The sequence below is a fragment of the Rhineura floridana genome, chromosome 15, assembly GCF_030035675.1.
Source record: "Rhineura floridana isolate rRhiFlo1 chromosome 15, rRhiFlo1.hap2, whole genome shotgun sequence".
In the NCBI taxonomy this organism is placed as follows: domain Eukaryota; kingdom Metazoa; phylum Chordata; class Lepidosauria; order Squamata; family Rhineuridae; genus Rhineura; species Rhineura floridana.
In genome coordinates, this window is record NC_084494.1 from 19,604,221 (window position 1) to 19,627,866 (window position 23,646).

At 45.3% G+C, this 23,646-nt stretch overlaps 1 protein-coding gene across 5 annotated transcripts in view; it reads left to right on the plus strand.

The window, feature by feature from the left end:
• The window catches only part of LOC133370913 (discoidin, CUB and LCCL domain-containing protein 1-like), a 66,314-nt gene that overhangs the window by 31,157 nt on the left and 11,511 nt on the right, over positions 1–23,646 (plus strand). For all 5 annotated transcript variants that reach the window (XM_061597813.1, XM_061597814.1, XM_061597817.1 and 2 more), the window contains exons 4-11: positions 2,839–2,890; positions 3,255–3,327; positions 11,693–11,826; positions 13,108–13,145; positions 13,944–14,138; positions 18,360–18,484; positions 20,385–20,565; positions 22,599–22,691. In XM_061597813.1, the coding sequence (XP_061453797.1) occupies positions 2,839–2,890; positions 3,255–3,327; positions 11,693–11,826; positions 13,108–13,145; positions 13,944–14,138; positions 18,360–18,484; positions 20,385–20,565; positions 22,599–22,691 (891 nt within the window). The remainder of the gene's footprint in view (positions 1–2,838; positions 2,891–3,254; positions 3,328–11,692; positions 11,827–13,107; positions 13,146–13,943; positions 14,139–18,359; positions 18,485–20,384; positions 20,566–22,598; positions 22,692–23,646) is intronic.

The following is a 23,646-nucleotide window of genomic DNA, read 5'->3' on the forward strand; positions in this document are numbered from 1 at the left end:
AAACTGGCTCTGAACATAGTGGTTACATCGTGTGGCGTAGCGGTTTGAGTGTTGAACTAGGACTGGGAAGAGCCTGGTTCAAATCCTGACTCTTCCATGAAGGTCACTGACAACCTTGGGCTAGCCACTGTCTGTTACCATAACCTACCTCACAGGGTTGTTGTGAGGATAAAATGAGAACCATGTACACTGCCGTAAAGGAAAGGCGGGATAAAAAATATAATTAAAAGGAGAAAGGAAGAAGAGAGTGAAGGAGGCAAAGGCAACATCAAGGCCTGCTCCAGGTAGATTGTCCCCTCTGCCCCCTCCCCACAGAGCCAACTTTATAACCTATATCATTTATTTGTGTTAGCATTTTAAAATTGCGAACTGCCTTGGGTGACTTGGCAGAAAGGCAGTATATAAATTCAGTCAACCAGTCACTGAAACCATCATGACTCATAGCCATTTGACTGACTTATCCTCTGTGAATTTGTCTAATCACATCACGATATGTTATGGCAGGGGGTTCCGTCAATGCGTTATGTGCTGTGCAAAGAAGTATTTCTTTTTCTCTGACCAGAATCTTCCACCAAATCATCTTTATTGGAAGACCCCAAATTCTATTGTTATAAGGGGGGGGGAATTCTCTCTGTCCATTTTCTCCACCCTGTGCATCATTTTATAAACTTTTAATCATGTCACCCCCTTAGCTGGCTTTTTTCTTTTTGCTAAACAAAAAAGCCGCAGGCCTTAGAACTGTTTCCCGTAGAGAAAGTGCTTCAACCCCCTGATCATTTTAGTTGCCCATTTCTTCACCTTTGCCAGTTAGGAGACATGCTGGTAGGAACATAGGGAAGCTACCTTATACCGAGTCAGACCATTGGTACATCTCCCCCAGTATTGCCCACACTGAGTGGCAGAGGCTCTCCAGGGTTTCGGGCAAGGGACATTCCCAGTCCTACCTGGAGATGCCGGGGATTGAACCTGGGACGTTCTGCATGCAAAGCAGGTGTTCTGCCTCTGATCTAGGGCCCTTGCCCAAAGCAGTGTCAATGGGCCATTATATGAATGAGAATCATGCCTTGTGTGTTGACGCTGGCAGGCAGAGTGCCAGTGGGGAACATCTGCAGCTGGTCTTTCTCTTTGCAGGATTCACACAGCAGCTAGTCATTGAGGTTTCTACACCACAAACATTCATGAGTCACCATATCCCACCCCTTTCCTCGGCCCTTTGCAATTTGCTGGGAGAAATCATAAGAGGAGATGAGTTCATTAGGGCAATGAAAAACTGTAGACATTGGATCACTCTGTATTGTTTCTCTTACGAGAATTGGAAAAATAGCACCCACTGTGTCCATGTTAGAATAGGCCGCAATCTTGACATTTGTCTCTGACCTGCTATTAGCATAGTACTGTCAATCAAACACTCTTGCCAAAGTAATTCCCTCCCTTCTGATAACAATTTTAAATGTATTTATTTATTTGAAATACGTTGCTTGTTTGATTGATTAAATCTGTATCCTGCCCTTCCTGCAAAAGGAGCCCAGGGCAGCAAACATAAACAAGCAGTTTAACAACAACAAAAACCATGCGAAAATAATTAAAAACATTCCAAAACACAATTTAAAAAATATTGTTATAGGCTGCCTTTAAGGGTTGAAACCCTCCCAAAGCAGCTTCCAATGAAATATTTAACATAAGTAAGAAAAACATCAAAAGAAACAAACATAACCCTATATTAACTACATCAGATCCAGCCATAATACTACAAAATATCCAGCTGAGGATAGTACTAAACTCTAGTAAAAAAACCTACATTTATGCAAAAATGACAGAGGTGGTTTTTTTTTTTTTTTTAAACTTCCTAATGCCTGAGGCTTTCCAAAATGATGTTGCTGGACCACAACTCCCATCAGGCCCACCTAGCATGGCCAGCAGCCTGGGATGATGGGAGCTGCAGTCCAACAAAATCTGGACGGCGTCACATCGGCCAGCCCTATCTAATTGCTTGTGCCCTTGATAAAGCTGAGCATTCTTTGACCCAAACAAAGGATTTCCTGCCCCTTCTCCTTCCAAAAATTGTCAAAAAGTGTTCAGAAGGCGACAAAATTGCTAACCATCAGCGCTGATAACAGCAGATTGCTGGCTGATGGGATCCCCGCTATCCTCAATCTTTCCAATTTATAGACCAATAAAACTGATTCTGTTTATATTGCCTGAAATTCTATGCCGCAGGGCGGATTTGGCCCTGCCCTCCTCACATATAAGGCTACAGAGCAGAAGTGGGCTGTATATAAACCCAGAGTACATTTGGATCCAGACAGTGGCGCAGTTACGTCATTCTGGACTAGCTTGCCCCAACCTGGTACACTCCAGATGTTTTGGATTACAGTTCCCATAATCCCTGATCCTTGCTGACTGGCAGTTGGGAGTCCAAAAATCTGGTGGGCACCACGTTGGAGAAGGTTGTTTTAGACTCTGAATATAATGGTCTTCCTCCCCCCGCATGCACACACTTTAGATGGAAGTTTTTCTTCACTTACTTTAAACTGTGGTAAGCCCAGCCTGCTTTGTGTCCCCCCTTCATTCTGCTAAATGGAGACCCCTCAACTTGTACCCCAAAATCCTACCCTGATGGTGCCACTGTATCCAGATCAAGGAGGCAGAGTGTCATATTCACCTTGAGTGGTGTTCAACACTAGCCTTTCTTAGAGTAGACCCATTGCCGTTAATAGACATGACTAATTTAGGTTTATTAATTTCATTTGCTTTGAGTAGGATTTAGTAGAATACAAGCCCATGACTTGCAGTCAGTCAGGGTCCAAGTTCTGTACTCTTACCCTTTCTGTCTTTTAGATTTGATCTCATGTTTGCAGAAAGGAATCCATTACGGGAAAGAACAAATCAGGTGAGTGCTTATGAGAGAGTCTGCCCTGCTTGCCTCTAAACATACATGGACCTCCTCTTACAGCAACTCTAGGCCACCAGCATAAACCTTGTCTTCCCAGGAGAATTGTGAGGCTGCTCTGGTGCTACTACCCTCGGCTGTTGCTGTCCTAATGTAGGGATACGAGTCTGTGTATTTAATTAGGATTGATAGTCTTGCTTAGTGTCATTCAGCAAGGACACAGAGGAAGTACAACATGGTGGAAATGGAAGCCCAAAGTGTGCAAAATGCCACCCAAGGGTATATGAACCCTGGCTAGCTTTACAGACCTGCTTTGACATGGTGAGAAGGACCTCAGACTGTGCTCTCTTTTGTTCTGTTGCAGAGTTTATTGTCCGGCAGGCTGCAAAGGAGTGACAGGAGACATCTGGGGCAACACGAACAAAGGCTACCGAGATGTGAGTCCTGCTGTGTCCATCATAATTTCAAATAAGTTCAGGCCAACCTTCCCCAGTATGGCATCCTCCAGAAGTTTTAGATCTCAGCTCCTATCATCCCTGATGGTTGGCCATGCTAGCTGGTGCTGATGGGAGTTGTGGTCAAAAAGGTCTAAAGGGCACCCTTGTTCGCTGAGTGGTGTCTTCAGAGTGGACGACCCATCTGACCTTTGCTTCCCATCCCCATCACCTTCCTGTTGTTATACATTTGTGATTCAGTGGTCCCATGGGGAGCACATGTTGTCTTTCTCCCCAAAGGGTCAGAGGTTGATTAGGTCATTGAATGCCCGTGTCATCCCACTGGCTCACAGAAAGGAGCAGGCATCATCACGGTGCACATCATAAACAATCGGGAATGGACCATAACTCAAAGGAAGACTGCATGTTTTGCACAGAGAAAGTCTCAGGTTCAGCCCCTGGTATCCCCAGTTAAAAAGGGAACCCTCATGGTATAGTGGTGAGGGTGTTGGATTAGGATCTAGGAGACCAGGGTCTGAATCCCCACTCGGTCATGAAATTTCCTGGGTGACCTTGGGCCAGTCACATTGTCTCAGCCTAACCCACCTCACAGGGTTGTTGTGAGGTTAAAGTGGAGAGGAAGGAGAACCATGTAGGCTCCTTGGAGGAAAGTCTCTCCATTTCATCCCCCCCCCAATACCCTTCTATGCCCACTCATCATGGTCAGTCCTCATTGGGCTGGTTTTTTGGGGGGAACTTCTCTCTCCCTGAAAAGTATTTTTTCTCCATAAAGAGCATTTTATACTTCTGCAAACCTTACGGTCCTCGTAAGCCTGCTGATATTTACCTCTTTTACATGGGTAGTGCCATTTTGACTACATAAGGCATAGCTGAGAACTGAGATTGCTATTAGTATATTTGATACAATTCAGTGGTCAACCATCCAAAGTTGATTTTATCCTATTTGGCGGAAATGCAAGAAAATAATTTTTATTTTGGAAAATAATATATTTTGGCAGTTAGAATCATGGCTTGGTTTTCCTTGCTTTGTGATCTGTTTGGTATTCTGTTGGGGTATCTGAAAGGTTCTGTATGTCAGAGGAACATCTTCAGTTAGTCAGGAATTAAATAACTGTGGCAAAGATGCTCATTGCTAAAAAGTGTCACAACTCCAATCTTCTGACACTGAAAGAATGATTTTTGAAGACTTGGAAGACTACCTTTCATGCAGAGCTGGAGAAAAGGTGTGGTCCTGGTGGACTTAAATTCCCATCAGCCCTAGCCAGCACGGCCAATAACCAGGGATGATGGGAGCTGTGGCCCAACAACGTCTGGAGGGCCACAGGTTCCCCAATCGTGCTTTAATGACTGAACTGATTGAACCAAGAGTCTTGTAGCACCATAAAGACTAGCAAATTTATTATGGCATTAGCTTTTGTGGACTACAATCCACTTCATCAGTTTATCATTATCATTATCATTAGATTAGTCGCTTGATACCCGAAGGTCCCCAAGAGACTTACACAATGTTAAAACAAAAACACACCATAAAAACATAACAATAAATAACAACAAAACAATAGCAACAGCACTCCCATGCAGCTACAGAAAGGTTTGGCAGCATATTAAACATCATCTCAGTCTATCAAATGCCTTGAAGAAAAGGTATGTCTTTATCGGACACCAAAAAGATGACAATGAAGGTGCCAGGTGGACTTCACTGGGGAGCATATTTCACAGATGGGGCTCCACAACTGAAAAGGCCATCTCCCTTGTCACCACTCTCCAAGCCTCCCTCAGAGAGTAAGTAAGTAAAATTTTATTTTGGTCACAGACCAGTACGTATTTATTTATTTATTTATTTATTTAATTACATTTCTAGACCGCCCTATAGCAGAAAGCTCTCAGGGCGGTGTACAACAAATAAAATCACAATTAAAATATGAGCAAGTGTGGAAAAAATATATATATATATAGTACAATTATAAAACATTAATAAAATTGCCATTGAGATTTATAAATTAAGATCATATTAAGTTTAAAATGTTAAATTTAAAATATTTAAAAATTTACAAAATTTAAAAAGCCTGGGCGAAAAGGTAAGTTTTTACCTGGCGCCGAAAAGATAACAGAGAAGGCGCCAGGCGTATCTCGTCTGGGAGGGCATTCCATAGTTCGGGGGCCACCACCGAGAAGGCCCTAGATCTAGTTGTTGATCTCCGGGCCTCTTTATGGGTTGGGACCCAGAGAAGGGCCTTCGACGTCGAGCGTAGTGAACGGGTAGGTACATAGCGAGAGAGGCGCTCCATCAGGTATTGCGGTCCGATGCCGTTTAGGGCTTTATAGGTAAGAACCAACACTTTGAATCTGGCCCGGAAACATATCGGTAGCCAGTGCAGCTGCGCCAGGACAGGTGTTATATGGTCAAATTTCTTTGTCCCAGTGAGAACTCTGGCCGCAGCATTTTGCACTAGCTGAAGTTTCCGAACCGTCTTCATAGGTAGCCCCACGTAGAGTGCATTACAGTAGTCCAATCTAGAGGTTACCATAGCATGGATAACTGAGGCAAGATGCTCCTTGCTCAGATAGGGTCGTAGTTGGGCTACCAGCCGGAGCTGGTAGAATGCATTCCGTGCCACCGAGGCTACCTGAGCCTCAAGTGACAGGAGCGGATCTAATAAGACCCCCAAACTACGTACCTGTTCCTTTAGGGGGAGTGTAACCCCATCTAGGACAGGTCGAACGTCAACCATCTGGGCAGAGGGTCCTCCCACCAACAGCATCTCAGTCTTGTTAGGATTGAGTTTCAGTTTATTAGCTCTCATCCAGCCCATTATCGCGGCCAGGCAGCGGTCTAGTACATCAACAGCCTCACCTGACGAAGATGAAAAGGAATAGTAGAGCTGCGTATCATCAGCATATTGCTGGAAACGCACTCCAAAACTCCTGATGACCTCACCCAGCGGCTTCATATAGATATTAAAAAGCATGGGGGACAGAACTGAACCCTGCGGGACCCCATATTGGAGTACCCAGGGACTCGAGTAATGTTCCCCCAGCATCACCTTCTGGAGACGATTCCCAAGATAGGAGCAGAGCCACCGCCAAGCAGTGCCTCCCACTCCTAAATCCGTAAGTCGCTCCAGAAGGATACCATGGTCGATGGTATCAAACGCCGCTGAGAGATCAAGGAGAACCAACAGAGTTACACTCCCTCTGTCTTTCTCCCGACAGAGGTCATCATACAGGGCGACCAAGGCCGTTTCTGTACCAAACCCCGGCCGAAAGCCCGATTGAAATGGGTCTAGATAATCAGTTTCATCCAAGAGAGCCTGGAGTTGGCGAGCGACCACACGCTCTAGAACCTTGCCCAGGAATGGAACATTTGCTACTGGCCTATAGTTGTCCAAATTATCAGGGTCCAAGGAGGATTTTTTTAGGAGCGGTCTCACCACCGCCTGTTTCAGGCAGGGTGGGACCACTCCCTCTCGTAAAGAGGCATTAATCACCTCCTTGGCCCAGCCGGCTGTTCCATTCCTGCTAGCTTTTATTAGCCATGAGGGGCAAGGATCCAGAGCAGAAGTGGTCGCCCGCACCTGTCCAAGCACCTTGTCCACATCCTCGAGCTGTACCAACTGAAACTCATCCAATAAAACAGGACAAGACTGTGCTCTGGACACCTCATTAGGATCAACTGCTACAATAATGGAGTCAAGGTCCCGGCGGATGTTCATGATCTTATCACGAAAGTGTCGCGCAAACTCATTACAGCGGGCAATTGATGGTGTTATTGCGTCCTGGGGACCAGAGTGTAAAAGTCCCCGGACAACTTTATAAAGTTCCGCTGGGCGGTTAAGGGATGACTGAATAGAGACAGCAAAGTATTGCTTCTTTGCTGCTCTCACTGCCTTCACATAGAGTTTGGTAGAGAGCTTCACAAGTGTATGATTACAGCCGTCGGGAGTTCGCCTCCATTTGCACTCAAGCCGTCTCCTTTCTTGCTTCATCACTCTTAGCTCCGGAGTAAACCAGGGAACCAATTGAGCTCTGCAACGGAGAGGGCGCACCGGGGCGATCGTGTCAACTGCCCGGGCCATTTCCGTATTCCACAGCATGGCCAGGGTTTCGACAGGACCGTCAATTCTATCAGCTGGAAAATTCCCTAGAGCCATCAGAAAACCCTCAGGATTCATTAGTCTCTGGGGACGGACCATCTTAATTGGTCCTCCACCCTTGCAGAGGGGAGAAAACAGTGTGAGTCTAAACCTTAATAGGCGGTGATCTGACCATGACAAAGGAATAGATGAAAAATCCCTCACTCTCAGATCACCATCCCCTAATCCAGTGGCAAAAATCAAGTCCAGAGTGTGCCCCAACACATGCGTAGGGCCAGTAACATATTGAGACAGCCCCATGGCTGTCATGGAGGTCATGAAGTCCTGAGCTGCTCCAGATAAAGCGGCCTCAGCATGAATGTTGAGATCCCCCAATACCAAAAGTTTGGGGGAACGCAACAATAGATCCGAGACCACCTCTGTCAGCTCAGTTAGGGAGGCTGTTGGGCAGCAGGGTGGACGGTACACCAACAGAATTCCCAGTCTGTCTCGCTGACCCAACGTTATGTGCAGACACTCTAGACCATTAGCCATCTGGATAGGGTGCCTAACAAGAGAGATGGAACTTCTATAGACCACAGCGATTCCCCCTCCCCGACCCTCGGATCTACCCAGATGCTGAACCGAATACCCAGGTGGGCACAACTGGGAGAGATTAATACCTCCCAGATCGCTCACCCAGGTCTCGGTAATACATGCCAGATCGGCCACCTCATCCACAATTAGGTCATGGATGAGGGAGGTTTTATTATTTACCGATCTGGCATTAAAAAGCAGCAACTGGAGATCCGAGGGTTGGCTGATAGAACTACCAGCAATCCTGTGGGTGTGAGGAGGACCGGAACACGTCACAGCCACCAGTTGTCTGGGGCGAGTTCCCCTTAACTGGCATGTCCTACTCACAGCGCCATACCTCCCATTACCCGTCACTACACTAATAGGGGCCCCCTTTGGTCCTCCCTCCCACAACACTGTCCTCTCGCCCAGGCACATAATAAAAATAAAATAAATAATAAAACTCATGGCATATACACACAGTCACACACTCACTCATACAACCCACTCATACATTCAGACAACACAGCAGCATCCGAGGAGCTTCAGCAGCCGATAATCCGTAGTAGCTGATGTAATGGGGCCCAAGAACGACGGACAGCAATGACCCCCAACCTGGTGATAATGACAGCAGCAACGGTGGCATACACCTCAGAAGAGGCAGCAGCAGCACTTCAGTCTCGCATTCCAGGACAGCCCAACGGCAGCAACAGAAACGTCCACGCCCCGATCAGGATCAATGGAATGTAGGAAGAGATTAGGCAGTAGCAGGGGCTTTGCAGATTTCAGATTGTGGCTGAGACGGTTGTGTCATTTGTGGATGTCCCTGTGAGGAAAGCCTGAGCCGTCTCCAGCCCCAATCTCTTTTCTTCCATCTTCTCTTTCCTCATGGCCTGGAGGAAGCTGCTTGCCTCCCACCTCCAGCCAAACAGTATTGATTGATTGATTGATTGATTGATTACATTTATATACCACCCCATAGCCGAAGGTCTCTGGGCAGTTTACATTAATTAAAAACAATAAAAACAAATATACAAATTTTAAAACACAAAAAACAATTTAAAAACACAATTTAAAAAATAAATAAAAACAATTTAAAAACACATGCTAAAATGCCTGGGAGAAAAGTCTTGACCTGGCGCCAAAAAGATAACAGTGTTGGTGCCAGGTGCACATCATCCGGGAAATCATTCCATAATTTGGGGACCAGCACTGAGAAGGCCCTCTCCCTTGTTGCCATCCTCCGAGCTTCCCTCGGAGTAGGCACTCAGAGGAAGGCCTTAGATGTTGAGTGTGGTGTACAGGTGGGTTCATGTCGGGAGAGGCTGTCTATCGGGTATTGTACATAGACATCATAAATAAATCAAAACAGTATAAAATACATAAAATCAGGGTTGAATAAAAGATTACAATCAGTACAGGCATCCTATATAAAATCATGTATAATTGATTTCTGGCATACAGAGAGAGGACCTGGAAAAGGACCTAAGAGGAAGATCTAAGGGTCTGGGTAGGTTCATATGAGGAGAGGCGTTCCAGAAGCATGAAGCAAAATGACAGTAAATGTGGCATTGTGGTTAGAGTGTTGAACTAGGACCTGGGAGACCAAAGTTCAAATCCCCACTCAGGCATGAAGTTTGCTGCATGACCTTGGGCCAGTCACCTACCTCACAGAGTTGTTGTTAGGATAAGATAGAGAGAACCACATATGCCACCTTGAGCTCCTTGGAGGGAAGGTAGGATATAAACATAATAAAATAAATAAAATAATCCTAAATCCATGCATCTGATGAAGTGGACTGTGATCCATTAAAGCTTATGCCATAACAAATTTGTCTTTAAGGCTGTGTACACACTGTATAAGAGCTGGTATAGCACAGTGGGGAGGAGAGCCTGGCTGGGAGTCCAGTCCGTGAGTTTAAATCCCCACTCGTGTCTCCTGGGTGTCAAGGGCCAGCTAAAGATCACCCCCACAGAGAGTGGCTCAGGGGTTACGTGCCCTGCCACCTGTGCAGCCGTGGGCAAACTGCATAGTCCCAAGGAGCCCAGTTGCCCCCCAGCTGGCAGTTGCGGACAAGGCAGGGGCTGGCTTGTGCAGCTGTGGCAAGCTGAGCAGGCCCTAGCCAGCTGGGAAGGACTAGCCTCAGAGGGAGGCAATGGTAAACCCCCTCTGAATGCCGCTTACCATGAAATCCCTATTCATAGGATCACCATAAGTCGGGATCTACTTGAAGGCAGTCCATTTCCATTTTCACACACCATATGTTTAAAGCACGTTATTTCCCCCAAAGAATCCTGGGAACTACAGTTTATTAAGGGTGCTGGGTATTGTAGCTCTGTGAGGGGTAAACTACAGTTCCCATGATTTTGGAGGGCAATAATGTGTATAAAATGTATGATGTGTATGTAGCTCAGGTCTTTAAGGAGCCACAAGACTCTTTGGGGGGGGGTTCTTGGGGCTGCAACAGATGAGCATGGCTACCCCTTTGGAAATTATTACAGTGGAAGGCACATGATTAAATATGTTCACCTGCATGACAGGGAACAACACTGTGCAGTTTTTGAAATGTTCAAGGATTCCTCCAGAAGGGTGAGCCTTGGAACACCTGCCTTACTTCAGGACTATGCTAAGCTCACAGTTAGTCACAGGCAGTTGCCAAAGTGTCTGCTTCTTTGTAACCAGCCCCACAGTGAACTGACCGTGGTCCTGACCTCCTGAGACTAGCCTGGACTGAGCTCCTAGTCAATACACCCCTGTAGCCCCCAGTCTCAAGCAGGACATTGTATGATAAAGGCAGGGGAGAGGTATTGATTAAAATGTTTCAGATTGTGACATGACAGAGGGTTTTAAATAGATGTGTTTTAAAGTCAGACATACTTTACAGAAGGTCTGTCCCTTGGACAAAACACACAAGCCTATTTCCTCATTCCTTTTTGCTTCTGTTTATTTATTTTTATGTATTTATTCATAAACCATCCTTCACCAAAGGTATCAGAGGAATGAATGATAAATACAGGTAAAATGGTCAGAGAGCCATGGTTTTTGTGACATTATTCCTGCTTTCCATTTGGTGAAAGGGAAGATCAGCCATTAAGATCAGAATGTAATTTTAACATCCAATTTTATTATGTATGATGGTTTTACAATCGCTGATTATATTTATATATTTTTAAATTATGTTAACTTGATTTTGTTTGTTTTTACTGGTATTTTTAATAGATATTTTAGGTTGGCCTTGGAAAACCATTGGGTTGTATTCAACTAAGAATAGACCCACTGAAATCAATGAACCTAAGTTAGTCACATCTATTCAATGGGTCTACTCTGAGTAGAAGTAGCACTGAATATCACCCATTGTATCCAGTGCTAGTCCTATTCAGAGTAGAACCATTGAAATTAATTGACATGATTAACTTAGGTCCATTCATTTCAGTGGTTTTTTTCTCTGAGTAGAACTTAGTTGGATACAACGCAGAGGTTTTATTGAGTAAGTGGTATACAAATGTTATACTACTCTGAGTAGAACTTAGTTGGATACAACGCAGAGGTTTTATTGAGTAAGTGGTATACAAATATTATATTTAAATAATGTTCTCCTTTCTTTTCTCTGGCCTCTTCCCACACGGTTTCTGTTGCCTGGGAATTTGCCACAAGCATCCCCTTTCAGTCACTGTCTCATAATATATGTTCTCTGCAGACATCAGTTCTCTGCAAAGCTGCTGTCCATGCTGGCGTGATCTTAGATGAACAGGGGGGACCAGTCACTTTGTCTCGAGAGAAAGGTATCACTCTCTACGAGTCAACCTTTGCCAATGGACTCTACTCAAAAAGGTGAGTGGACAAGCGGATTGATAAAGCAACCTCTGGATCCAGTGGCAGCTGGTGGCTCCTAGTCAATTCGGACTAACACCTGGGGCGGATTCCACTGCCCCACTGACATGGAGCCACCAGCCACCACTGTCTGGATCCTTCTAAACTAGGATTAATACATGATCGTCGTTTTTTATGTATTGTTTGTAATTTGGAAGCTTATCCATGATCCATATTTGTTATTTCTCATAAGAAAGAAAACCTTTGGGGAAGCGCCACAATTCAGTGGTAGAGCAACTGGTTTGCATGCAGATAATCCCAGGTTCAGTCCCTGGTTGCCAGTAGTGTAGACGATACTGAACTGGATGGACCATTGGTCTCACTCGGTATAAGACACCTTCCTATGTTCCTATGATGCAATTAATCTTTATCTTTGGAGAAGGGCCATAACCCAGTGGCAGAGCATCTGCCATGCATGCAGAAGGTCCCAGGTTTAATCCCCCACATCCCCAGGTAGGGCTGTAAGATTTCCCTGCCTGAAATCTTGGAGAGCTTTTGCCGGTCATTGTAGGCAATACTGAGCTCGATGGACCGATGGTCTGACTCAGCATAAGGCAGCTTCCTGTGTTCCAATGGACAACACCATAAATTCTGCATGAATTATGAAATACAGTTCCCTGTATTCCCCATCCCAGTGGGGTTAATAGTAGCTTTGAGGGTGATTTTGGTGGGAACAATTTAAACCAAGAAAACCGCAAAGGAAAAGGTGAGACTTCTCATTCCACAGTGCCATTGGTCTTATCCAAATTCAAGTCTCCTGCAGCTGTTTTGAAGGGGAAGGGGAAATCAGGATGTTTGTGGACAGATCTCCTGTATCACATCTGTTTTAGCACCTAGAGAATGAGTGAGGGCTGTGGAAGTTTGAGAGATCTTGCACAACAAACCTGATGCCCAAAAGATCAGAAATTTTGCAATGGGAAAAGTGATGCGAACCATTATTTATTTATTTCAACCATTTATACACTGCTTAAGTGCAATCATCTCTAAGTGATGTGCAGTGAACTCAACACAATACAATGCATTGGAAAATGTGGCATAACACTTGCGGGGATGCAATGTCATGTAACCTCCATGCAGACAAATAAAAATGAATGCACATTCAATAGCCGATATTGTCTAATCTCCCTGCAAACAAATTAGAATGAATGCTCAATAACCAGGGTCTGGAAGCCCAGCCCCCTGAGTCTCAAGAATCCTAATCCTATCCATCTTTTTGTTTGTTTCTTCGTTTCCTTTGAATAGAGGATCTTTATCTGAAAAACGCCTCATCTTTCACAAAGGTATGCCATTTGTACTAATCTACTGATGTATTTATTTACAGGGAGCTCTGTCCTGTTCTATCTAAACAGCTAAATCTTGGTTGTTGCTATCAGAATGCATGATAAAGTTGACAGCAGAACAGATCTATATCTATCAGGAGCCCAATGGCAAATTATCAGAATGATCTGAAAGTGCATATGTTACTCTGATTAACTCTGAAGACTTTGGATGGTATTCCATGCTAGTCCTACTCAGAGTAGACCCATTGAAGTTAATGGACATGGCAACTTAGGTTCATTAATTTCAGTAGGTCTGCAGCGGGTAGGACTCAGGTGAACACAACCCATCATGTAGTATTTATTCATTGTTTTTACTTATTAAATTTATATCCCGCCCTTCCTCCCAGCTCAGGGCAGCAAACAAGTGAAAAAACACTAAAAACATCTTTATAACATATTTTTTTTAAAGTTTAAAACATCTTTAAAATATATTTAAATACAATTCCAACACAGATAAGATATTCCACAGACTGAGCTAAGATATCTACTTAAAAGGCTCATTGAAAGAGGAAAGTCTTCAGTAGGCTCCAAAAAGACAATGGAGGCGGCTCCTGTCTAATATTTAAGGGGAGTGAATTCCAAAGGGTAGGTGCCATGACACTTACTATATATAATGTACCTGTGGATTGTAAATACACACACAATAAAAATTGATTAAATACTTATCCCACTCTTCGCAAGCATATCCCACTAGAGGGATGACACATGACTCCCCAAATCAGCTAGAAACCAAAAGCTACCCATAGCTTCCTTTTGCAGCCTGTGCCAGTGCCCTGGAAGTGTCCAGCTTCAACGCTTCATCCTACTGGCACGAACAGAACATCATGGGGGAGAACAAGGCCTGGATCGCCGAGCAAGCCTCTTTTAGCACCGATGGCACCTCCTGGGCAGCAGCTCAGAGCTCTGTGGATGAGTGGCTGGAAATAGACTTGGGTGGAAGGAGGAACATCACAGGTCAGTAAGTATCTGCAGCTTCCCCCCCCTTTTGCCTAATAAGCAGGTGGAGGGAGAAGAGATCTGTACAACAGATTGTACCCGTTTCCTGCATTGAGCAGGGACTTGATGGCTTTATAGGCCCCTTCCAATTCGACTATTCTATGCTCAGGGTTAGTACTACTCAGAGCAGACCCATCAAAATAGATGGCCCTGACTAATCTGGGTACATTGATTTCATTGGGTCTACTCTGAATAGAACTTAGTTGGATACAACGTAGTCAATGCTTATAAAGTCATGCGCAGTCTAGAAAAAGTGAGGAGAGATGTTCTCTCAGAGTCATGCAGTGAAAATGATTGGCAAGTAGATGCAGGGCAGACCAAAGAAAATATGCAACACTTTATTTATTTATTTGATTTATATCCTTTCCTTCCTCCCAGCAGGAGCCCAGGGCGGCAAACAAAAGCACTAAAAACACTTTAAAACATCATAAAAACAGACTTTAAAATACATTAAAACAAAACATCTTTAAAAACATTTTTTAAAAAAAGCTTTCAAAACATCTTTTAAAAAGGTTAAAAACATATTTTTTTTAAAAAAAACAAGGTTTAAAAACATTAAAAAGCAATTCCAACACAGACAGAGACTGGGATAAGGTCTCAGCTTAAAAGGCTTGTTAAATTAATCTGTGGAACTCACAGCTACACATTGTGGTGATGGCCCCTGGCATAGATGACTTTCAAAGGGGACGAGACCAGTTCATGGAGGATGGGCGTATCAAGGGCATCGCGGGACCTCTATGTTCAGAGGCAGTATGCCAATTATGCTGGCGGGGGGGCAACAATGTGGAAGGGCTGTTCCCTTCATGTGGTGCTTGTGAGATTCCTGGAGGCATCAGATTGGCCATTGTGGGAAATGAGTCGCTGAACTAGACAGACTTTTGGCTTGATCCAGCAAGGCTTTTGTTATGTTCTAATGTGCTTCCTCAAACATTCTAGGCCCAGGCCGTGAAGGGCTTTTCTGGTGAGTACCAGCACCTTCAATTTAACCCAGAAACTCATTGGCAACCAATGGAATTCAGAAAGATGAGATGTTATATGGCTGCTGGGGCTAATGCCAGATGTTAATCTGACTGCTGCATTTTAGATCCATTGCCATTTCCAGGTAGCCTTCAAGGGCAGCCCCACATACAGCACATTACAGCTCTCCAGATGAAAGTTTATTGGGCCATGCATCACAGTGTAAATAATAAAAAAAAATTAATTTCTGTGTCGCCTATCTGGCCAATGGCCACTCTAGGCGACGTACATGTAAACAGTTAAAACACAATGTGGTAAAATACAGTAATACAATATAAAAACAATGCAGCAGCAACAACAACACTATTACAGGGTAAGAGGCATTTCAGTCGTAACAATTAACCCTCCCCGGAAATCTCAAAGGCCTGTTGAAAGAGCCAGGTTTTTAAGGCTTTACGAAATACATTTAGGGAAGAGGCGTGCCGTAGATCTTGTGGGAGGGAGTTCCAAAGGGTGGGGGCCGCCACTGAAAATGCCCTCTCTCTAGTTGCCGCCAATCTAGCTGTTTTTGTCGGCGGGACTGAGAGAAGGCCCTGTGTGGCTGATCTTGTCGGGCGGCATAATTGGTGGGCCAAATAAACTGGGCCAAGACTGTATAGGGATTTAAAGGTTAATACCAACACCTTGAATTGGGCCCGGAAGACAACTGGAAGCCAGTGTAGATTGAACAACACTGGTGTGATGTGGTCCCGGCGGCAACTATTCGTAAGTAGTCGAGCCGCTGCGTTTTGTATAAGTTGTAGTTTCCGGACCGTTTTCAAGGGTAACCCCACGTAGAGCACATTACAGTAATCCAAATGAGAGGTGACCAGGGCATGTACTACCAGTGGGAGCTGATGAACAGGAAGGTAGGGTTGTAGCCTTCGTATGAGGTGTAGTTGATACCAGGCTGCCCGGCTCACAGCCGAAATCTGAGCCTCCATGGACAGCTTGGAATCAAGTACAACCCCAAGGCTGCGGACCTGGTCCTTCAGGGGTAAACTCACCCCATTGAACTTCAGGTCAACATCTCCCAACCTTCTCTTGTCCCCCACGAGCAGCACCTCAGTCTTATCGGGGTTCAACTTCAGCTTGTTCCTTCCCATCCATCCACTCTCGGATTCCAGTGTAGTGCTTAGGTCCTTCTTTTCAGGGAAGGGGTGTAGCTGGTGGATCAGCCAAAGCTGACAGAACATGCTCCTTCCACAAGCTCAACCTGGACATCTAGGAGAAGGCCAGAATCCAATTCTAAGCTATGAACTGGCTATTTCCATCTAACACAGGAGTTCCCATCACTTCACCAGTGCTAGGACTGTCCGCCATGATGATATGGAGCTGGGCTTTGCTGGCTGATCTTAAATCTGTTCTCTGGGCAGTGGTGTTGGGTGCAGGGAAGCCTGACACCATCAGCTATAGCATGGGCTGCCACAGAGAATCCCAAGGTCGCTTCCTTCATTATGCTGATGTCACTCTATGGTGGGAGGGGAGAATCTATGCTGCTGGGCCTCCCCACTCCAAGGGTTATAGAGTGGTCCAGCATGCTGACTATCAGGACAGTTTATACTTTACACAATCTACTTAGAAGTAAATCCTGTTGAATTCAGTGGGGCTTACTCCCAGGTATAGAGCTGCAGCGTGTATTGCCTGATGAGCTATGTTGTTGACATAACTGGTCTATTAAACAGGACTATATAGTGCTCCCTGGCAGGGCTCTGAGCACAGGCCTGCAGCAGTTTTTATCCTAGGCCAGGGTGATGCTGGAGGCAAGTTTCTTCTTGGGAAGACAATGTACATATAATGTGGTGTACCTGACTACAGTGCAGCAACTTAAGCTGCAGTATATTAGGGCAGAGATACCCAACATGGTACTCTCCAGATGTTGTGGTCTACTGCTCCCATCTGCCCCAGGCAGCATGGCCAGTGGTCTGGAATGATGGGCATTGTAGTCTAAGACATCTGGAGGGCAGTGCGTTGGCTATCCCTGTACTAAGGAGTTGAATAAAGTGGGCTGTCCTTTTGAGCAAAGGATTGCATTGTGGATTTTTTTGAGGCACAGTAATGCACCCTGTTGAGAATCTACCCTGTGTACACTCAGCTCATAATGCCTCTCTCTATATATCTCTTCCCCTCTCTGCTCTTTCTTTTATTTGTAGCCTTTCAGTCACTTTGTCTTTTCTTCTTTTCTTCCTTTCCCTCATTCCTTCCTCCGCTATCGCCGGTTATCTCAGGGATATGGCTCAGCTGACCAGTGCACTGAACAAGTTTCATATTATGTCCCAGCAAATTCATTCTTTGTTGCTTGGAGAGGCCTGAGGACAAATTGGGGCTTTTATTCGGTGGCAACCCCAGAATGAAGCTTGTTAATTGGCAGGGGAAAAAGAGAGGCATTGTGACGCTCAGAGGCTGGGGGAAGAGTGGAACGCAAGAAGGGAACACGTGAATGGAAGGGGGCTTCTCTGATTGCCTGCCTCTCCGACTGGTCCTTGGTGAGCTGATTGGCCTAAAAATGTTTCAAGGACAGAGTCCAAATGGGTCCCAGAGGAGGGGATAGACTGCATCACTTATCTCTTAGGTAGCAGAGGATGGATGAAAAAGCCCAGCCAATTGGGGTGTGTGTGTGTGTGTATCTCTAGGACACCATGAGGCAAGTCACATACATAGGAAACTTGGGGGGTCATCTTAGGGCAATTATTGCTTTACCAAGGGAGGGTGAGAAGAGAGATGCAAACTGGCAGGATCTCCTCTTGGGTTCTGTCCAGCAGATTTAACTAAAGAGAAAACACAATAATGCATTGGAAGGGGAATGTTTGAGATGTGCTTGTCCCCCACTTAAGCAATAGAGTCTTTAGTCTAGGGAATTGTATGACAGAAAAGGCATGGTCTTGGGCAGGCCATCATGACAGAGGCTACTACAGCTCTGTGGTCAAGCAGCTGCACTACTACAGCTCTATAGTTGACATAATGGCTGAATGCAGATGCGAGGAACCTTCGGCTCTCCAGATTTGCTGAACTATGATTCCTATCATCCCTGGCCGTTGGCCATGTTTGCTGGGGCTGATGGGAGTTGTAGTTCAGCAACATCTGGAGGGCCAAAAGTTCCCCACTCCTGAGTTAATGTCTGGAGTGTATTTCACATCTTGGCACTGTTCCCCTATGTTATCAGTTTAACCATGTCTGTTCCAGGAATCATAACCAAGGGATCTTCTCATAAACACAAAAACTACTACGTCAAATCCTACCAAGTCCTCTCAAGCAGGGACGGCAAGAACTGGAAGGTGTACAAATCCAACAGCGGCAATGAGGATAAGGTGAGATGGATTACATTTGGGGAATGGTTATGCTGAGGTGAAAAGCAGCAGTGGCCAAGCTCAGCCTGGTGAGACAGGGCTGGCCTGAGCCATTTTGGCACTCGAGACAGAGCCCACCACCCTGCCAGCTGCTACTGCTTTCCTCCAGCACCACAGAGCAGCTACCCCATGTCTCATGAGCGTTGGCTGAATGAGGCTTGGAGGAGGTCTCTGTAAGGCCTCTCCTCACATCGCCTGGCCTCAGACAGTGAGCTGCCACTGTTCAGCCTGGTGCTCCACTGGCTGGCCAGATGCTGGCATCCACAGAGTGCGGATCCACAGAGTGCAGCTGCCACTACTGACTTTCTCTTTTGCTTGAAGGGCAACAACGGGGTGTGCTTCCCTCCCAATCTTTCATGTGAGACAAGAGATCAGTGTGCATCATGGTGGGGCTGGCCCTGACTGGAGACAGGGTTGATGGCCACCCAGATCCATGAGATGAGAAATACCTGATCCAAGAGACAAACAAGAGACAAACCCAAGTACGGACATAAGTGAAAATCCAGGGAACAACAACATTCAAAATTAGGAAGGCACCTAAACTGTGGAGGTTGGCCTATTAGGGCTGATGGGGCACTGCTCCGCCAACCTCAGTCTGCCCTCAGTCAGCCCCCCCACCTGCCTGCCTTCTGTCTTAAAGCCTGTCCAAGCAGTGGCAGCCTCAGCTGTCAGCTTCCTCCTCCTTTGTGTCAGTGTTGCCATTTGAGAACTCAGCAGGGAGGAGGAGGCAGGCAAACCAAGAACTGGTTGGGTCTGCCTGCCATTGTCTCTGGCTCCACTTCCTGTTGGTCTCCCTGTCTTCCAGTCCATCAGTTCCAATGGGCACCGGCCACCACTGCTATCCAGAGATGAAATAACGCACGGGCAAGGTAAGAGCAAGGTTAATCTGAATGAAGAGTAGAGCAGACATCTTAACACAGCTCCAGAACTGCATTACAGACAGAGTGGAAGAGAAATCTAGCATCACAGAGAGCAAATCTCTTGTGGATTTTTGAAACTACATCTGGGCCCATGAGAAACTACACCTTTGCCAATGTGGAAAAGACAATCGACCATTTGAAATTGAAAATCCAACCTGCTCCTAACAAGCCAGAAGTTGATCAAAGAGAAGCATCCAAGGTACCTAGAGACCCAACTCTAAAAGTACCAACTCTAAGAGCACAGACTAATGGTTCCAAAACCTTTCCTCCCATGGTGGCCCACTTAATTTTTCTGCCTCTTGTAGCAATTGTCATGCACTGTGCTCAGTGCTGTATGATTGTTGTTGAATCAAGATTAAGCATCTTAATTCTAGTTTCCCATTAACTTTGCTGCTAATCCTCTCCACCCCTTTCAAGTGCCTCCTTACCCCATCATTTCCAGTCTGTCCTGCTCATCTTCCAGAGGACCTCTGGCTTTACAGACCTGCCGTATACCACCTGAATGAAGATCATGGACTACTGGTGGTCCATAGACCAGAGTTTGGGAACCCCTGGTACAGACCTCCTAAGACTATAGAGTTGGAGTAAAATAAAAATGGAATGGGATAAAATGAATTTAGGCAAATCTGAATCAATGTACGTAAAGCCAAAATGAATAAAAGCATGAAGCAGATTTAAAATCTGAACCTCTCTTACAAGACACAGCATTCTCTCTTAGGAATTTCCTCCTCTCATTTGTTACTGTGAATAGAAAATGTGCTAACTTCACAGTTCTATATTTATCGTGTCCACCCAGCGGACAAATTACAGCCTCATGGGATTCCATACAAGAAATGGCAGGGCGCCATCTTGTCCTTTGCCTCAGGTAGCAAAATGATTAGCTCCTCCCCCTTTTGAACAGTGTCCCGGTGACCCTCCTCTCCCTTTTCTAACCCTCCCAGATCTTTGAAGGAAATAGAGACAGTCACCAAGAAGTCTCCAATGCCTTCATCCCGCCGATCCTGGCCCGCTACCTACGCATTGTTCCCAAGAGCTGGAACCAGAGGGTGGCTCTGAAAGTGGCCCTGTTGGGGTGCCAAGCTGCTCGCCTGAAGACCCCTCGGCCCTATAGCGACAGCGGAAGTAAGGAGTGGGGCTGGCTGTATGCTTGGATGGATTCTTTTATTTATTCATCCATGTATATAGTGTTGCCATTGGATTTTTTTATACAGCTTATGCACTTATACAATACTAATACAAACAATAAAAATGACTCTAAACCATCATTGTGTTGGGGAGAGAGGTTGGCAAGGGGGGTTGGTTCAGCTGATGGCCCAAATTTACCAAAGATCCATAATACAAGCTTGTGTCAACAGGTCTGCACAGGAAGCCCATACACCAGAGAATTTTACATCCTTTTCCCATTTGTGGAATCATTTTCCCTTATGCGGCTTGAGTCATATCTCGCAGCACTGGAGGCTGGTGGCTCTGATGTCAGTGAATCTGCTCCAGGTTTTAGTCTGATCTTCCAAGGAGCTGATCTTTCAGCACCTTGGACAGGCCCTTGAAAGAGCAGACTAAAACCCGGAGCAAATTCACTGTCCCATTGGCATCAGAACCACCAGCTTCCAATGAGAGTCGCCACCATTCACAACTGGGGGTGGGGAACAATATCTCTTTCCAATATTGAACTGTTAGGCCAGTGACGGGGAACCTCAGGATTGGAGATTGAATGTGGCCCTCCAAGCCTCTCTGTCTGGCCCTCAAGACTGTCCCCAGGCCACACCCCTCATTGGCCGTGTTCCACATCCTCCTTGAGTGTTGTTGCCTGGCTGGAATGTGTCCTTAAGCCTCAGGGATTTTTTTTCATAAAATCATATTTATGCTGGGATTGATTCTTGCTGATTGCTCCCACCTGGACCATCATCCCTTAGTGAGACCGTGTTCCCGAATGTAGTGTGAGCAGCTGGTGCAAGCAACCTTGGGGAGAAGTGATAGCTCAGTGGTAGAGCACCTGCTTTGCGCACCAGAGGTCCCAGGTTTGATCCCTTGACATCAGGCAGGCGCCTTCGCTGTATTCTCAGTGCCTGCTTAAAACTTTTTCATTTAGGCAAGCCTATCCGGACACGTAGATGTTGATGTGTTTTTATCACAGAATCACAGAATAGCAGAGTTGGAAGGGGCCTATAAGGCCATCAACCCCCTGCTCAATGCAGGAATCCAAATCTTTTTCACCTACTGTTGTTTTAATTGTTCTAAAACCTTTTTAATTGCTTGTTTTTAACTGTTTTACTGACTTTTTTTATAATCCACTTAGACGTTTTTTAATCAAGCAGTATATACATTTTGTTAATTAAATAAATAACTCTCCAGTTAAAAATACCAGGTATCAGGTGCAGTGGCTGGTGGCCATTGAAACTGGTAGGGCAGAAGATGGGGAGGTCAACAGTCAGTGGAGCCAGAGCGAATGACAGTCAGAGGCAGAGCCTGCCAGCTAATTCTAGTTTTGTCCTTATCCTCTTCCCTACCAAGTCCTACAAAGGCAATGCTGAGACTGTGGAGGGGGAAGATGACAGTCTGTGCTACCCTCTAGACTGGTTGTAAGGAGGCAGGCAGGTGAGAGCTGGCTAAGGGCAGACTGTGGTTGGTAGGACAATGGCCCATTTGCTCCAGTGGATCAGCCTCCACTGCCTGTTAACCTGGACAGCTTGACAGTACTAGGCTTGATGGAGAAATATTCTGAGCTGTGAAAAGGCAGCTTACAGCCTATGTCCCATGTTGCATCCTGGGGTTGACTGTTGAGACTATATAGCCCACATACTTGTCTACTGTAATTTTTGGAAGGGTGCGAGGGGCAGATTGCTGCACCCCATCTTAGAACGGTTTCCTGGTAGATCTGATGCAGTTCTTCTGAAAGTATGTTTAAATGGTAATAGCTTTTTTTTTTTTACTTTAACTGTTGCCAACTTTTTAAATTGTTGGTACTAGAGCTAAAATGATCAAAAATCAACAGTTCACTGAGTAACTGGTTTTGTAGTGCTTATCTGAATCGATAAACATTTTGTGTGTATGACTGTGGGTGGTGTTTAGACCCTTTGGGGTAAGGAATGGTGATAGGAGGTAGTGCCTGAAGTGTGGTTTGTTATGTGTCTCCTCTAAAGCTCTACCCTTTGCAGTTCACAGTGGCCCCAAGGTGTTCCCCATCCTGACAAGCAGCCCTGTCACTTTCACCCAAATCCCAGGAATAGTGATCAATTCAGGAAAAAAAGGTAAGTGCTTGCTGTCTGGAAGTGGCATGACTTGCCTGTCAGGAGGACAGAGACAGGGCTTTGGGGTTGTAGCCAATGTTAGTCCGATGCAGATGTAGACACGCTGAAGTTAATGGATAAGACTAACTTATTGGGTCCATTAATAGTGACGGGTCTGCTCTGAGTAGAAATTAGTTGGCTGCAACCCAGTGTTTTTACCTAACACATTGACCCAACCTATCTGGCTTCCCCTTTCCATCAGGTCCCTTAACTGTTGTGATCCGTAGTTCAGTTTATTGCACAATAGCCAATAATATGTACAGTATATGATTTTTGCATGCACATAAAACAGCGGTTACATAAAAAGACAGGTTAAAGACAGAAATTAAAGAGGAATAAGATAAATCACTTATATGAGCACATTAAAAGAGTGTAAAGATTAATTATTTAAATAGCTCTAGGAACATATATTATCTCCAGAGGGAACGGTACCTTTCCTCCTCTCTAGGGCTAGTTTAACATATTTAGCAACCCGGTTAAGTCACATAGATGCTCCTACCAATACAAATACAATTTTATTTAAAAAGAATTTTTCGCTGTAACCAGCAATGAGGGGGGGGGTCAAAATATCAAATTCTTCTGAATATATGGGTGATTCTAAGAGTAAGTGAGTCATGTCCTCTCCCTTCCAACATCCAGCAGGGTGATATTTGCTCATCCTGCATTGACCATTATATTGTCCCTTCACTTTTCCATCAGTTGCACAGTATTAAGTCTGCATTTGGTTATAGGCCCCTTAAGGCCTTCTGGACAGATAAAGGCCAAATATGGTGCCAGCTTCCCAGGGAAGACAGTGATCCACAGTCCCACCACCAAGGAGGGGTGATGGCTCAAGCAAGGGGATGTCAGTAGTTCCTGGTTCCCATTGTGGCACAATATGGCACGGCCCAGCCACACCTGCTCCAAACCCTTAAAC